This window comes from Diorhabda carinulata, chromosome 11 (assembly GCF_026250575.1).
Source record: "Diorhabda carinulata isolate Delta chromosome 11, icDioCari1.1, whole genome shotgun sequence".
In the NCBI taxonomy this organism is placed as follows: domain Eukaryota; kingdom Metazoa; phylum Arthropoda; class Insecta; order Coleoptera; family Chrysomelidae; genus Diorhabda; species Diorhabda carinulata.
In genome coordinates, this window is record NC_079470.1 from 12,684,966 (window position 1) to 12,701,687 (window position 16,722).

Below are 16,722 nucleotides of genomic sequence, written 5' to 3' on the forward strand. Positions count from 1 at the left end.
AACGTTGCAATAAGTTCGCCTAATACTCCCACGTCCAACGTACCTGGAGTCTTCACCTCATTTGGTCGACCTCTGCGATGCTAGCCAGAAGGCATCCTCTTCACGTATCCCAGCCACCTCAGAAGAGCAGACGCGCCTCCCGAATGAACGACGTCACCGAATCTGACTCGCCATACATCTGTCTCAGCTCAATATTCCTCCGGATCCTCCTCGCAAACAGGACAGGATTAATGTCTTGTGAATTAGGAGCTTACTGAAAGCCCTCTAAACTTGAGCGATTTCTGGTCTGTCCAGAAGCAGCAACTCTTGCGTTGATCTTTATTATCACGTTGTTATCAAGGCTCCAAGATATTCGAATTAGTAGCAGACATGGAAGCGATTTTCTCTGACTTGGAACTTGGTTTGGGAGGTCGGGGTTCTCTTTGAGGTTTTCTGCCCATTGATTTTGAATCCTGTTGCTTCAGTTGCTCGCTCGAACTCCTTGGTCCTTGCTGCCCCCTCCAGTGAGAAATTGAACAGTGTTGTCACTAGTGGGTCTCTCTGACGCAACCCTGTGTTCACAGGAAAAAGATTTGAGAATCTTATCCAAATAGACTGTATTTTGGCTTGAGGTGGTTATTTCCAATTTTTATTATGAATCATTTTGAATTTTAAACTTTTACTTTTTTTTAATTTAGTTTTAATATGAATTAAAGTTGCTAACTCCACCTTAGTCGTTTGAGATTTTACGAAAATTACAGAATTTGAAGTTTCTAGCTGTTAACCACATAAATATTGAAATATATTGTGTACAAACCACACAAACAGGCGTGGGTTTTTAATTAAAAATAATCTTTTGTATTCTATGAATGTTTTATTTAAAATAACAATCAAAATACAAATAAAAATTTAACTTCAATTTATAAATAAATAATATTATCGTTACCGAAATATAAACAATTGTTAGATTTTTAAAATAAACACAAAAAAATGATGGAGATCGACGCGTATTTTGTCCTGCTGATTTTGAGATATAATCAGTAGCGGCTCGTGAATTTAAGAGATGGTGCCGAATATTTAAAACGACTTTATTTTTTTGTCATATCTGGAAGATTCTAATCCACAGGTACAATTTAGAAAAAACAATTTGTTTGATGCTGTTTCAGTGCAACGCAAATAAATTTTCTCGCTGTTAAGTGGCAGTCAACGCAAACTGGTTTGCTCTAAAGACCAAGGAAACGTGCTGGAATGAAAGTTAAGTCTGTCATATCGAGCGGAACGGTGATGGTCCCCTGTTTTGTGATACCTGTCACCCGATTGTAAAAACTCCCAAAGCTTGCAGTATATTTTTAGGACTCGGTGTGCTGTTCAACAATGTCCGAGCACTTGATTTAAGTTGATAAATAAGTTATGCAAAATGGTGACTACAATTTTTGTAATGACTTTAACGGAAAAGCTGCATAAATAATATAAAGGTGCCTTTAGGAATTTTCGACACTTCGACCAACTCGTAGTCTCACCGGCACGGTAATATCACACAACGAATATATAGATTCAAATTTTTTCACTAAACTTTGTTACTAGGTCGAGAATTACGATCGAAAAGCAGAGTTAACGCTCTTAAAGTACTGGCCACCGACTCCGAATTTCTATAGTGAATTTTTTAAATTTGTAGACGTTGTTTGTTTGTGTACATCACCATGATGAAAAGGTTATGTTTACTGAATAAACTGACAGTGACAGTTCGATGTCAAGTGAAAAGGTGCGTTCACAAACTAAATTCAAAATTGTCAAGTTCCTATTGGAAAACCCTTCAGTAACTCTTCATTCCCTCTGTTGGGTATTTCCATCTTCTACATTGCTACTAATGAACAAAAACTGTAGCTGAAGTATTAAGAAAACAATTACCAGTGTAGGTATAAAAATTTCACGTGTTTGCGACTATTTTTTCAAATAAACTCGATTACTTTAATAATCTAATTTTTGTAATAACAAATTGTTGAATTTGAAAAGTATATTTATTAATCATTCGAAGGAAAAACAACTGGTCCTCCATTATTATAACTATTGGAAGTAGGAGTGCTATAACTAGGTTCATGAGTCACCGGTGGTCCAGGGCGTTGCGACGGTTTGCATCTAGTACCTAACCTCAAATTCTTAACACTCGCTATTTGTATCCTATAATTTATTTCTCGGGGATTAATAGTATCTGTAGCGACTTTTTGAAATCTGGAAGATAGCAGTTGTACGTATTGCTCTCCAGATAAATCGGTTATAACCTAAAAAGGAAACAAAAATAGTGATTAAACCACCGTATAAAACCTCCCGACTTGAAGAAGAAAAGAGAAGAAGAAACTAGAGATAATTCACATGAAAAACATTGCAAATAAAACTTTCACGTTCATAGTAATTCTTCTCGATACAAATTAGATCAAAATTGAGGCATTTGGTATTGATATTTAGTAGCATGTATCTTGGGTGCTGATGATGTTCAAATCGTGCAAGCAGCAACACCAAGTGATCAAATTGGACCCGAGCTGACAAAAAAAAAACGAATTTTCTCTAGTAGAGCCTCAAAATGTTCAACTAGACCATTTTTTCTGTTCCCGATTATTTTTCTAACATCATTCGCTAGATTTCTGGAGAGCCTTGACGTTCGATGAATATAGCATCTTCAATCGATGTCGTTTTGGCAGAATACTCAGGTATGAGTCCAGCATTGACGCGCTTCGAGCCCAGAACATTGACCAACATTTGTTGGGTCGATCTACAAGAGTCATACAATTTATCGATACTATTTTTATGATACGATTTGTCTTTAGCCTCAAAATTAGCTCCAATTTAGGCGATTATCCCTTCATCGATGATCTTGAGGTATAATAACAAAAAAAAGTCTAGGAGGGTAGGATCTGGAGAATATAGTAGAGACGCGGAAGCAATTTGGAGTCCCGCGATCGACGAGATGGCAATTTTGGAATTATCAGAGAGACAAGTATCAGGTTTGTAGGTCATTTAGACGTCTAGAAATTGAGGTTATGTCCATACTGATCTAAACGGTGTTGCTGCGGATGAATCAGCACTTGTAGTGACTGTATTGTTAGTTGCTTCAAATTCGTATTTAACAATAGATTGAAATAGTTTTTCTTACCTTCATACCGCTGATAAACTGTAGAGTATTTTCGTTGTGGGCTATAACATCCGAATAATCTCCAGGTATACCGTACTCACCATCTGTATCAAAACAACCCACTGATATATTCGACATTAAACCAAAATATAAAACTCCATCTTTATCTATAGCTTCGGCTGCGCTTTGCGTATGGCGTGTACCTTTATAAGTCTGGAATATAATAAAAAAAGCCATTGATGTTTTTAACTTTCACTTCACTTCACTAATTTAATTATTATTTCTAATATAGAAACAATTGGACATTGACTGTTAATAAAATACGAAGCTTGATCATAACGTCGTTCTGCTTGCTATTGGACAAGCTTATGATGTAGCACAAACAGAAAAACTATTGAAATTGTACAAATACTCAAGAATAACCTATAATGAAGCACCGAGAGCGAGATGGTAAAACGAGGAGGTGGGAAAAAAAGAAAATGAGAAGATAAAGTGAAATATGTGGAAGCCGAGGGCTGTATAGTCTTGTAACGTGATTTTAAATCAAAAAATGATCTATAAACTTTGTTACTTACGTAAAAAATACGGGAATACGAATTTCGTCCACTGGTAAAAAGCTGCTCATTTTGTAGATCGGATGTTTTGACCCAATGCTCGGTTTCACTCGACATGGCGTGATAGAATAAACGTTTTCCGTATACGGGAACACTTGGAGCTAAAGCTAAACCTAATATTCCATCCTGTAATTGAAACGATTGACCTGAAACAAAGAATATCATCTATGGAGTGAAGGAAAAAAACGTCGGCGCGTTCGACAGTGTGATTGTGAGTGTTGGTGTAGTTGCAGTTTGTTCAGTATGAATATGACCAACGATTCCAGAAATTCTAGCTTGGAAGCGATGAAAGATGAATAATCCACAAGTGGGAAGTCTGTAAATTCGTTCTGCTGCTAGTATTTTGTCACTAAATCTGCACAACTACAGTGTACCATTATTTTGAACTTTATTATTACCTGCTATGGAGTACGTTTGAAAGTTTGGATTCCAGATCATTGTTTCGTCTTTGACAATCCAAGAATTTCTTTTTTTGTGATCGTATACGACTATTGAATAACCAGTACAATCGGCCATATAAACAAAAGTGTTTTCGCATCTATTTTTACGATTCACAATGTCAACAATTGGAGTTACAAATGTCGAGTTTTCGGTCCATTGATTTGCAGGTAGTTCAAATTTACTTATTAACGTGTTCTGGAATAAAAATAATAATATAAAAATGAGTTTCAAATATTGTTTTACATTTAGACAATGAACAAAATTTTTTTGGAGGAATTTGCTCTTTGCAATTCGCTGTTTCGACAGTTTTTTCGTTTTAGGAGTGTAGAGGTTGCATCAAGTATTATTATCGACGCAAAAAATTCGTCCATTTTCCTCAAACCACGTTAATAAGGCATGGGAAACGTTTATTCGATTGCGCTTTTGGTACAAAACAAGCAAACGTTGCACTCAGAGCACAGAAGGCTTAAGCAAGCAAAGAAAAAGCAAAGTGAAAGAAAGAATCCAATAAAAATAAATCATAATCATAGAAACTTTAAGGTTTTTGAGTTAGAATAGTTTTTGAAGAAGTCTAGAACACTTCCACTGAAATAAACATACTCTAGATATAACTTTCCTAAATTCAACACTAATTTATAGTTTTTGTCTTTGTTTTAGTAAAGTTGAGTAACACTAAAGCATTTTCGACAATTTATCTTATGTGAAAAGATGTAATAAGTTCAATATAAGCCAGGAAAGTAGTTGTTTTCTCTTTTGAATAACGACGGAATACATTTTCGAAATTTCATTTATTTTGATACGTTTTACACATTCATTTACCATCGGCGACTACACTAGATTTCTACCTGACCAGTGTGTCGGAGTTAGAAGTGAGGATGGTGCCAGTTCGTTGGGAAATGAATCAAATAGCGATGCTTTTTGACTTTGTATTCAGTTTGGGTCTCGAGCCCGAACAAGGGGTTGTTAAACCACTTTAATGAGACGTAATAACGTCGAAACTAGTCAGTGGGCACAAACCTTTCCTTGCGATTGCGAGATATTGGGAACGTTAATATTTATCGACAAAGAAATCGATTGATATCATGCTTTACAGAGGAGTAATTCAATATTCGTCGAGGTATTAGCCAGGAAAGTTTTTTGGAGAACCACAGAATACATTTTCGAAATTAATTTTTGATTTTGATTGACTATTTTTCATCTCAAAAATATGTAGCAGTCATCAATTAAATTATTTGTAGTTATATTAGAATTTACTTAAATTATTTTATCATTTATAGCTAAACCATTTCTAAAAATTCCGTTTTTCGTGTATTAGATTCCGTTCCACGAATTTTTGGAATTTTTCTTATTGAATACATGTTTTTTTTTGATATTTCATAGTTCGTTAATGCAGTTTTATTTTTTTTTATCGTATTGATGACCTTTAAGTCTATTTTCTAAATACTGAGATGTCTGTCCTATGTGAATAGCGTCACAAATAATACAAGGAGCTTGATATACAATATTACGTCTTTTGTTTTTTGAGAAAGAGTGAAAGTAGTCAAAAAAAAGTAATTTTACAACAAAAGAGACCTAAAAACATGAATATTTATAATCACTCACCGTTTTCAAATCGAAAGCCATTATTTGTGGTGGGCACGCCACTTTTTCTCCAATCTGTGCACCATCCATTACCCATAATCGATCACATGAATCAATCTGAAGTAAAAAAACGTTTATTAGTATCCATTATGTTTTACAAGATGAAGGTTTGCATCGTCTTTTTGCTATTCATAAAATTCAGAATGAAAAATGGCAAATTTCATAATTTTCGCAAAATGACATTTCTCTCTATTTCTCCCTATCTCTCTCTTCAGTCTCTCTCTCTCTCTCTCTCTATATCTCTCCTCGGTCTCTATCTCTCTCCTCAGTCTCTCTCTATCTCTCCTTAGTCTCTATCTCTCTCCTCAATCTCTCTCTATCTCTCCTCAGTCTCTATCTCTCCCTCTATCTCTCTCCTCAGTCTCTCTCTATCTCTCCTCAGTCTCTATCTCTCTATCTCTCTCCTCAGTCTCTCTCTATCTCTCCTCAGTCTCTATCTCTCTCCTCAGACTCTCTCTATCTCTCCTCAGTCTCTCTCTCTCTCTCTCTATCTCTCTCCTCAGTCTCTATCTCTCTCTCTCTATCTCTCTCCTCAGTCTCTCTCTATCTCTCTCCTCAGTCTCTCTCTATCTCTCCTCAGTCTCTATCTCTCTATCTCTCTCCTCAGTCTCTCTCTATCTCTCCTCAATCTCTATCTCTCTCCTCAGTCTCTCTCTATCTCTCCTCAATCTCTATCTCTCTCCTCAGACTCTCTCTATCTCTCTCCTCAGTCTCTATCTCTCTCCTCAGTCTCTCTCTATCTCTCCTCAATCTCTATCTCTCTCCTCAGACTCTCTCTATCTCTCCTCAGTCTCTCTCTCTCTCTCTCTATCTCTCTCCTCAGTCTCTATCTCTCTCTATCTCTCTCCTCAGTCTCTATCTCTCTCTATCTCTCTCCTCAGTCTCTCTCTATCTCTCCTCAATCTCTATCTCTCTCCTCAGACTCTCTCTATCTCTCTCCTCAGTCTCTATCTCTCTCCTCAGACTCTCTCTATCTCTCCTCAGTCTCTCTCTCTCTCTATCTCTCTCCTCAGTCTCTATCTCTCTCTATCTCTCTCCTCAGTCTCTATCTCTCTCTATCTCTCTCCTCAGTCTCTCTCTATCTCTCCTTAGTCTCTATCTCTCTCCTCAATCTCTCTCTATCTCTCCTCAGTCTCTCTCTATCTCTCCTCAGTCTCTATCTCTCTATCTCTCTCCTCAGTCTCTCTCTATCTCTCCTCAGTCTCTATCTCTCTCCTCAGACTCTCTCTATCTCTCCTCAGTCTCTCTCTCTCTCTATCTCTCTCCTCAGTCTCTATCTCTCTCTATCTCTCTCCTAAGCCTCTATCTCTCTCCTCAGTCTCTCTCTATCTCTCTCCTCAGTCTCTATCTCTCTCTATCTCTCTCCTCAGTCTCTATCTCTCTCTATCTCTCTCCTAAGTCTCTCTCTATCTCTCCTCAGTCTCTATCTCTCTTTTAAATGATCAATTGTAATTCTAAAAATCTTACCATGATCCTGTAAACCGAAACTATCCTTAGTTTGTTACAAGACTGAGGATTTTTGTACCATTCCCATGAAGGATACGGTTTAATGATGGGATATCCATTACTATTGCGAACAATGGTACCCAATGTAGCAGGTACGCCGTCTTGAAATCTAGGAATTGTGATAAACGTCGTTTTTTCTTTGGTTTCTGAAATAAATTACCTGGTGAAATATTTATATGCATGGGATTCAGATCGTGTCGGCTGATCAGGTGAATGTATTCAGTTGAGTCTATAGATGAAGAACCGTGGTTCGTGGTTCGGCAATCTCCAACCTCATAATTTTTGTTATTAATATCGTCGAAATAGAAAAAATGAGACAGCTAAGCAATTATTTTTTGTTTAAGTCGTACTTACTTGGATTGAAATAGGCGTCGGTGTCTATAGGTGCTAATTTACCAGGTATAAACGCACCAGATTCTATATCGGATTGTCTGTCTTGTTTAGAAGGATAATCAAATTCTAAATGTGTAAATTCGTGGATAATTGAAAATTTGTTACTTGGTCGAAAATGGGAGTTTGATGATGGAAAACAAAGTCCCAGTATTAGGCACAAGAATCCTCTGCCTAGAAATAAGAAAAAATACTTCAACGTGAATGTTTTTTTTATACCAGCTTGTTAAGGACTTCCAACATCATTATTCTTCACTAAGATTTTTCTAAAAATAGAAAAAGGATCGTTTTTGTAAAACAATACGCCTACACAAACGAAAAAGGAGTTAGATTCTGTGTACGCGGATTTTGCATCATCATTTACGATCGAGAAATTTTTAGATGATGAAGACGAAGGTGCCTCAATCAACAAAACCATCAAAGAAGTTCACCAAGTCCGTTCCATGGTAATGACAACCTTTGTAGTCATGGGATTGTCGTAAAGGAAGTAATTTACCGAAAGCTCCCACATTTAGTGAAAGAGAAAGTATTTTTCCATCAGGACAACACACCTTCTAACATTCCACATGATCGCCATGACTAAAATTGACGAATCGCACTCCGTATCTACCAGATCCGAACCCCAGCGACTTTTCCTTGGTTCCTAACCTTAAATTTTCACTTGGGAAGTAAAATTTTTCATCAGACGAAGACGTTATCGTTATATTTTGAAAAGAAAGACTGAAACTATGATTTGGAATCGTTAAAAATGTTAGAGCATAGATTAATTGAGTGTATAATCGTAAAAACAGACTTTGGTGAAGAATAAAAATGATTATTGAATACTTACAATATCGGGGGAATCTAATTAAGTTTTTAATTATGGTTTAACGGAGAATATCCAGTTTTAGGTGATGGAGAAAGTTCAAGCAGCTCAAACACCGCATTTGATTTGACCAATTGGAGCTCAATCATTTCATAAGAAATTTGGATTTGCCCAAAGTAAAAGTCAGAGGAATGGAGCCTCTTCATTGATTCCTCAAAGTCAATTCTAAAGGCTGTACTGCTCCATAAAGGAAATAGTGTTGGACAAGATAGAAGACATCAAACATCAATGGTTAATCTGTGCATATTTGAATGTTGTTGCTTTGATTGTAGGATTACAAGCTAGTTTCCACCATTACCACCTTAACACGTTAAGCCCCGTTGGGGTCCATAGGCCTGCAAATAACTTTTTTTATTCCAAACCTTCTCTTCGACCCAAAGGACTGTATTTAACTGTGTTTTACAGTTTGGTTAGACCGTCCTGGGTCATAGAAACATTAATCTATACTTCCATCCGATTTTTTGGCATGATCAACTCCATCGTTTCACTCGATATCGACTCCTAGAGCTTCTTTCCTTGCCGATTTCACGATTCCATTCGTCGATTTTGCTAAAAGTAGTTTCCAGAAGAAAATGGGAAGCAAATACGTACATTTATATGGGGCAACATCTCAAGGATGTATTCAATATGAAGCATTAAAAATTTTTGATCTTAAGAGGAAGTTTATCGAGTTTGGTAGGGGCTCAACGGGTTAAATGAAAAAGAAAGATAAGGTTGGGGCGGGATAAGACGGAGTTTGTCAAATTTACTGGTAACTGCAGATCTCCTCAAGTAGATAATATTCTAAATCGTGATGTAATGTGGTGTTTTTACAATTCTACCTTAAGTTTTTCCGGAAAATATCCCCACAAGGCAATGCTTGCAAACTACCGTTGGTCTTAAGAGACAATCTGGACTCTGAGAGACATTTTAAGCAGTCTAAGACCTTTTGTTAATCAAATTATATTATTATTGTACGGACAATAACATAAGCATAAACGTTTTTTTACATAATTGATATTATTAAACAATTTGCATGGTCAAGGTCACTACTTCGCTGTTTTTAACTTCTGCAGTCTATTATTTAAACAACAATAACGTTATGATGCAATAGTTGAAGGTGAACTTTCATTTTTTTTTAACAATAAAAAAACTTTCCTGGTATTCTTCAGATTTCCACTTCCTATCATTGTCATATCAATTCATATTTTATCAATCGAAAGCTATCAAAACTCGCGATCAGAATAATGTCAATGTTAACAGTTTTTCTCAAACTATCTTAATTATTCAGCCTGACCTAGAGATGGCGGTAGTTGCTCGAGAAATTCCACTGTATTAGAAAGTACACGATCTATACACAGCATATGTTTAAAGTTTGGGAACGTTGCTTTGTTTAGTATTTGTTTGGCAGCCATGGAAAAAATTGGTCATCGTCTTGATCCAACCAATTAAATTATGAACTAGATCCAGTGAGGACTCCAGAAGTATTGAAGAAAATCCAGGCGGTACTGGATGATCTTCGAGCTAGCGGACAGCGTCGTGATGAATCTTTGGGCCGTTTTATAACCATGGTTGAAACTTGGGTTCATCATTTCAAACCCGAAGCAAAAGAATAATGAAAACAATGGACTGAAGAGGAAGAATCTACTCTAAAGAAGACAAAGATCGTTCCATCTGCAAGCGTCGGCTTAATAATTATTATTATAACATATATAATATCTTGCTTCATACTAAATTGAATCATATTGAGTCTATGGAGTCTATGGTTTTTGCCGTTTTATCATTCTGAAGGGCTTCGAAGTTTTGGCATATATTGAGTATTAAAGTGTATGACAAAGGTTGGGAAGCTGAAAATTAGCAACAGCTTCGAAGTTTTGTGATATATTTAGTAGAAAACTGTATTATAGGGGTTGGGAAGCTGAAAATTAGCAACAGCTTCGAAGTTTTGTGATATATTTAGTAGAAAAGTGTATTATAAGGGTTGTGAAGCTGAAAATTAGCAACAGCTTCGAAGTTTTGTGATATATTTAGTAGAAAAGTGTATTATAAGGGTTGTGAAGCTAAAAATTAGCAACAGCTTCGAAGTTTTGGGATATATTTAGTAGAAAATTGTATTATAGGGGTTAGGAAGCTGAAAATGAGCAACAGCTTCGAAATTTTGGCATATATTGAGTATTAAAGTGTATGATGAAGGTTGGGAAGCTGAAAATTAGCAACAGCTTCAAAATTTTGGCATATATTGAGTATTAAAGTGTATGATGAAGGTTGGGAAGCTGAAAATTAGCAACAGCTTCGAAGTTTTGAGATATATTTAGTAGAAAAGTGTATTATAAGAGTTGGGAAGCTGAAAATTAGCAACAGCTTCGAAATTTTGGCATATATTGAGTATTAAAGTGTATGATGAAGGTTGGGAAGCTGAAAATTAGCAACAGCTTCGAAGTTTTGAGATATATTTAGTAGAAAAGTGTATTATAAGAGTTGGGAAGCTGAAAATGAGCAACAGCTTCGAAGTTTTGGCATATATTGAGTATTAAAGTGTATGATAAGGGTTGGGAAGCTGAAAATTAGCAACAGCTTCGAAGTTTTGGGATATATTTAGTAGAAAACTGTATTATAGGGGTTGGGAAGCTGAAAATGAGCAACAGCTTCGAAATTTTGGCATATATTGAGTATTAAAGTGTATGATGAAGGTTGGGAAGCTGAAAATTAGCAACAGCTTCAAAATTTTGGCATATATTGAGTATTAAAGTGTATGATGAAGGTTGTGAAGCTGAAAATTAGCAACAGCTTCGAAGTTTTGAGATATATTTAGTAGAAAAGTGTATTATAAGAGTTGGGAAGCTGAAAATGAGCAACAGCTTCGAAGTTTTGGCATATATTGAGTATTAAAGTGTATGATGAAGGTTGGGAAGCTGAAAATTAGCAACAGCTTCGAAATTTTGGCATATATTGAGTATTAAAGTGTATGATAAAGGTTGGGAAGCTGAAAATTAGCAACTGCTTCGAAGTTTTGTGATATATTTAGTAGAAAACTGTATTATAGGGGTTGGGAAGCTGAAAATGAGCAACAGCTTCGAAGTTTTGGCATATATTGAGTATTAAAGTGTATGATGAAGGTTGTGAAGCTGAAAATTAGCAACAGCTTCGAAATTTTGGCATATATTGAGTAGAAAAGTGTATGATAAGGATTGGGAAGCTGAAAATGATAATCCAGTATATGTTGCAATGCGGAAAAATTACGCGCAAATGAACTATCGTTGACTATATGTCAAGAAAAAAGTGTCGAATAAACAAATTTCTATTTCTATTATTATCTATTACCGCCTAATGATCTGCTATAATAAATAACTTCCGATGTTATCAAATCCAAATTGTACGCGATATTCGTATGTCCCTGCATAACGCTTGACCCAAATCACTACACAAAAACAATAACAATGAACAACTAAACAATAATAGTTAATGATTAAACAGATTATATTGTCATCGATTGTGATTTACCCCCCACTGCAAACATAATTGTTAATATAATAGAATTGAAAGGTTCATTGAATAATATCGAAGAATCAAATTATAACATTGACAGATTTTATTTATGTATAACTAATTATATTCCTTGATTATTGTTTTAATGAAAATCGAAATGACATTGACGATAGAAAAAATACTTTGGTTTCCAAATTGCAACTTTGGAGTATTCGTCATCGTTGGTTGTCTTCAGTATCTTGATTAAATTAGGTTAGGTTAGATTAGGTGAGGTTAGGTTAGGTTAGGTTAGGTATTTTTCATCGTTAGTTATCGACAGCATCTTGGTATCCATGCTAATTGGTTTCGGATATATTTAGGACGTTTTTTTATATAAGATGAATGTTTGGATTAATGTTAACGATGATTATTTGATTGGATCTCTCATTTTACCAAACCTGCTTACTGACGGAACTAAATTAGATGATTTACCATCACGATTGAGATTGGAATATTGTTTTAACCATGATGGAGCACCACCTCATGTTATTTGAGCCACCAAGATTCAAAAAAGTGGATTGTACTCAAGATTAGCCTCCCCGCTCATTGGATCTGAATAAATCTGATTAGTTTCTTTGGGGGGCGTTAAAATAGTCTGTTTACTCTCCTCCAGTTGATTTCTTAGGAGATTTGTGGGATTGCGTTACAAAGAAAAGCAATTAAAGAAAAAATTATCATGAAATACTGTTTAAGTCCAATTTTTGGCGAAGAGAAAATATAAATATAAATTATAAATGTTCTACAACATTATTAAATTGTTTTTATTGAAATATATGTATTAGGGTGCTTTTTTTAACTATTTTTTTTTCTGTCCCATCGTGAAATTTTGTTTCAAAAAAATTTTGGCAAAGTTTTTTATTTCAGGTTATATAGTTTGACGTGGTTTTCGATAAAAATTTGAAATTACAAAAACTTTATCATTAAATATCTTCGAAAATATTGATTTTAGCCACTTTGTACTACAGACCTTTTTTGTAGAAAATTGGATTTTCTACAAATTCTTCATTCGTTTTTTTTTCTAGCACTTGTCGTTCACGAGATAAATGATAGAATTTTATGGTAAAATCAAGTTTAAAGGCCTATACTACATCGCCGGTTCGAGTTCCGGCTTGGCCACAATGGACACTTCTGAAAAAACCAGTCCATGGTCAAAGCGATGCTCTAAAATGCCACGGAACTTTAGTTAGTCAAGGGAAATCTTTATCCTCTGTCGAGAATGTAATATTAATATTAAGGGCCCAAACAGGGATGGAAAGATGGGAAACGGTGACCAAAGTGAACCAAATGGTGCGTGCAGATCGTCGGATGATTGCCGAGGCTGTAAACGCCGATACAGACACGGTTAGAAAAATTTTACACGAGGAATTATACATGAAAAAAATCTGTGCGAAGTTGGCGCCAAAAAACCTGACTCCTGATCAAAAACTCTTGCTTCAACGGGTCTGCTCAGTTTCCTTGAAAGGTTAGAAAAAGATCTGCTTGGAAAGGGACTGAATTTGAATCGATGGAAGCGGTAAAACATAGCAGAGCTCCTGAAGGTACTCACCAACGAAGACTTCCAGCACTGCTTCGATCAATGGAAAAAACGTATGGAAAGTCTCGTTATTTAATAGCCAGACCTCGTATTAATTTGATAAATTTGGAATAAACTTTTCACTTTTTTGTAACTTTTCGAATAACATTGAAAGGGTTGCGAATAAATTAATTTTTGTCAACTTTGAGGCGTTTGGTTTGAAAGGAACTTGTCCTAAACGTCATATTTTGAGCTCCGATCGGTGCGAATTCTTATGCAGGACAAACTGTATAAATAACTACTAAACACTTGATCGGAAAATCGGAAAAACAAAATGAAATAACTACAACAAACATTAAATAAAACAGTTGAGATACGCTTCTTCCGAAACCAAACGAAATATTTTATTAGATGCAAAATGCAGAAAAAGAAATACTAAAAACAAATCACCAAATTATCAAAAATGCACTTACTGTCCATGTTTTCATTTGCCAAGCACAAATTAGATCATTAACGACGCCAATTTAAAAAAAAAGCACCGATATAGATTTTTATATGTATTAGGATAGAACCCCCACTATGTTTCCGAAACAACAATTTACACACAATGAAAATTTCTTCGAAGTAGAAAATAACCGTTGTCTGAATATCGAAGATCTCGCTACGAATATTCATTTATAGTAAACACAAAACTTTTGCAAACAAAACGTACGAAAGCAGGGATTAAGTTTTCTCGGTCTTTAAATAATTTGCCGCACGTTTCTTGGAAACAATATGTGAATATTGACAAAAACAATTATATTTTTAACGTAAATTTAGATTAGAAACGTTTATTTGCTAAATTAACGAGCAGTAAATGGGTTTTTAACGGCATTGAAAATAAAATATTAGTAGAAAAATTGGAGGGAATTTAAATATACACATCACTCAATAAATCGTGCGACTAACTAAAAATTTTTTCTCAAAACAATAAATCGTGCGACTAACTAAGAAAAACACAATTTTTTTCTCAAAAATCTTATTTATTTTCAATGTAATCTCATCCAAAACCAGTACAAACTTCTCGATGTCGTGCTTTGTCTTTTGCCTCAAAATAAACTTCAGTTTCATCAATTGCTTCTTCATTTGAGTTGACTTTCTTACCGATAAGCTTATTTTTTGAGTTCAGCGAATAGCCAGTAGTCACTGGGGACCAGATCTGGACTATACAGTGGATGAGGAAGCGATTCGTTCAATTTAACCATGGTTGCTAGTGACGTAGGTTTTTCGTGACATATAAGGCCGTTTTTCCTTGATTTTTGCATTCAAACGATCCAACGACTCTTATCTTTTACTTTTGTGGATAGTCATTTAATAATATTCCATGCGTATCGCAAATAACTGAAGCCCTAACCTTCCCAGTTGACCGTGACGCTTCGAACGCGATTCACCGGCTGCAATCCACTCAAAAGATGAACGTTTTGATTCCGGAGTTAAGTGATGGATCCATGTTTCATCCCTTGTCATATTTCGATGCAAAAATCTGCTCTGAATCATCAACACGTTATTGTTTTTGATCGACTGTGAGTGAACTCAGCACCCACTTTGGAAAAAGCTTTGTCATCGTCAAATGTTCATGCATAATTGCCTTGTGATACCTTTAGGGTCTCCGCCATCTCAAGAAATTTCAATTCGTGAAATTTTTTGATGAAGTTTTGAGTAACCACATCAATTGGATGACCAGAACGTTCACCATCATCGGTGGTTGTTTTCGATGGTGAAGACTCCGGATTTTTCATCAAGAAGAAGCTTTACTCAAGCTAAATATGAGCCCAGACATATGCCATTTGCTATACCAATGATTTGGATCAAAGTCCAAACGCACTTTTCAGTGTCTTTGGTTAAATCCTTGACTAACTTCCGGTGGGAAAGCCTTAAAACGTTCAGAAAGTTAGAATTCTACTCCGGAACTTAATCGAAGTGTAAGTAATATGACACCAAGTGATTTATACTGAACACACTGTTTACACCAACACTCACAATTACACTGTCTGAAACAGTGTGTTCAGTATGAATATCATCATCGGTTCCAGGATTTCTTTGCGGCAAATTTGGATGTTGTGAGTGTGTACAACCGGGATATTTCCTCAATGAAGAGGCGTTATCAAGGAAAATGGAGTTCAGGAAACCTTCCAGAAGACAAACAAACACGAAAACCATAAGTATAAACAATAATACTTCTAATTAAGGTCATAAGGACATTCATAAAAGCATTTTTCAATTAGTTCTGTCTAAGTTTTCCAATTTGACTTTAGTCTTGATTAAGGCACGACAATAAACGTTTAATTTGCACAATTCGAAATAGCTCTCGGTTACATTTGGCATTTTTTATTATCAAATCTTCACTTTTAATCTGTGTGCAAATATTTTAGCCGACTCAGGTTCATAAATCCACTACGTTTGATTTCAGCGATCCTTCCTTCTGTTCTTACTTCTTTGGTTGATGTTATATAAACACTTTGACCTACTTGGAGTATGTAATACGATGTTATCGAACTTTTTAATGGTTTTTTTCATTATTGAACTCATTTTATCGGACAAGTTCACTTTTCTTAGTTGAATAAATGATAAGAAACTAGCGATACTCATAGAAAATGACACTAATGTGGAAAACCCATTTATAATCGAGGGAATTTCAAATTTCTCTCTATTCAAAACCCGATAAATCCGATATGACATAATTTCAAATAGATTTTTTAGTCATTTATCTACGAGGGTTGTCTCAAAACTTTCCGATCTCAATCTGAAGATGTCAAATCAATATATGTTGAGAAATATTGTTTGGTTGGTTTCCTAACCTCAAAGTTTCAATTGCAGGAACTCCTGAAGATAACAGGATGTGTCAACAGGAACGAAACCGATCGGACTATCCCCATTATAGCACTGTGAGGGTTTTGCCCTCCTCAACATCGTACCTTCATAGTATTATGTCCCTTTACTTGGAGCACATCCTGTAGCACCGTGACATTGCCTCAATTTTGACCTTCCTTTCCACCTCGTATTGTACATTTCAATATTTTTGGCATTCGAGAGGTAAATATGTTCAAACAAATCATCTTTTATATGTCAGAAAAAGTATCTAGAAGGTTTACGAAGTTGTTTA

General features: G+C 35.5%; 1 protein-coding gene across 1 annotated transcript in view; it reads right to left on the minus strand.

Moving 5' to 3' along the window:
- Window positions 1-1,923: 1,923 nt before the first annotated feature.
- LOC130899630 (uncharacterized) overlaps window positions 1,924-16,722 on the minus strand; it is a 33,247-nt gene continuing 18,448 nt past the window's right edge. Inside the window, exons 8-15 of the mRNA XM_057809700.1 lie at window positions 11,864-11,957; window positions 7,663-7,872; window positions 7,270-7,454; window positions 5,764-5,859; window positions 4,119-4,356; window positions 3,682-3,866; window positions 3,128-3,319; window positions 1,924-2,258 (exon numbers count right to left, since the gene is read on the minus strand). Coding sequence (XP_057665683.1) covers window positions 2,001-2,258; window positions 3,128-3,319; window positions 3,682-3,866; window positions 4,119-4,356; window positions 5,764-5,859; window positions 7,270-7,454; window positions 7,663-7,872; window positions 11,864-11,957 — 1,458 coding nt within the window. The 3' untranslated portion in view covers window positions 1,924-2,000. The remainder of the gene's footprint in view (window positions 2,259-3,127; window positions 3,320-3,681; window positions 3,867-4,118; window positions 4,357-5,763; window positions 5,860-7,269; window positions 7,455-7,662; window positions 7,873-11,863; window positions 11,958-16,722) is intronic.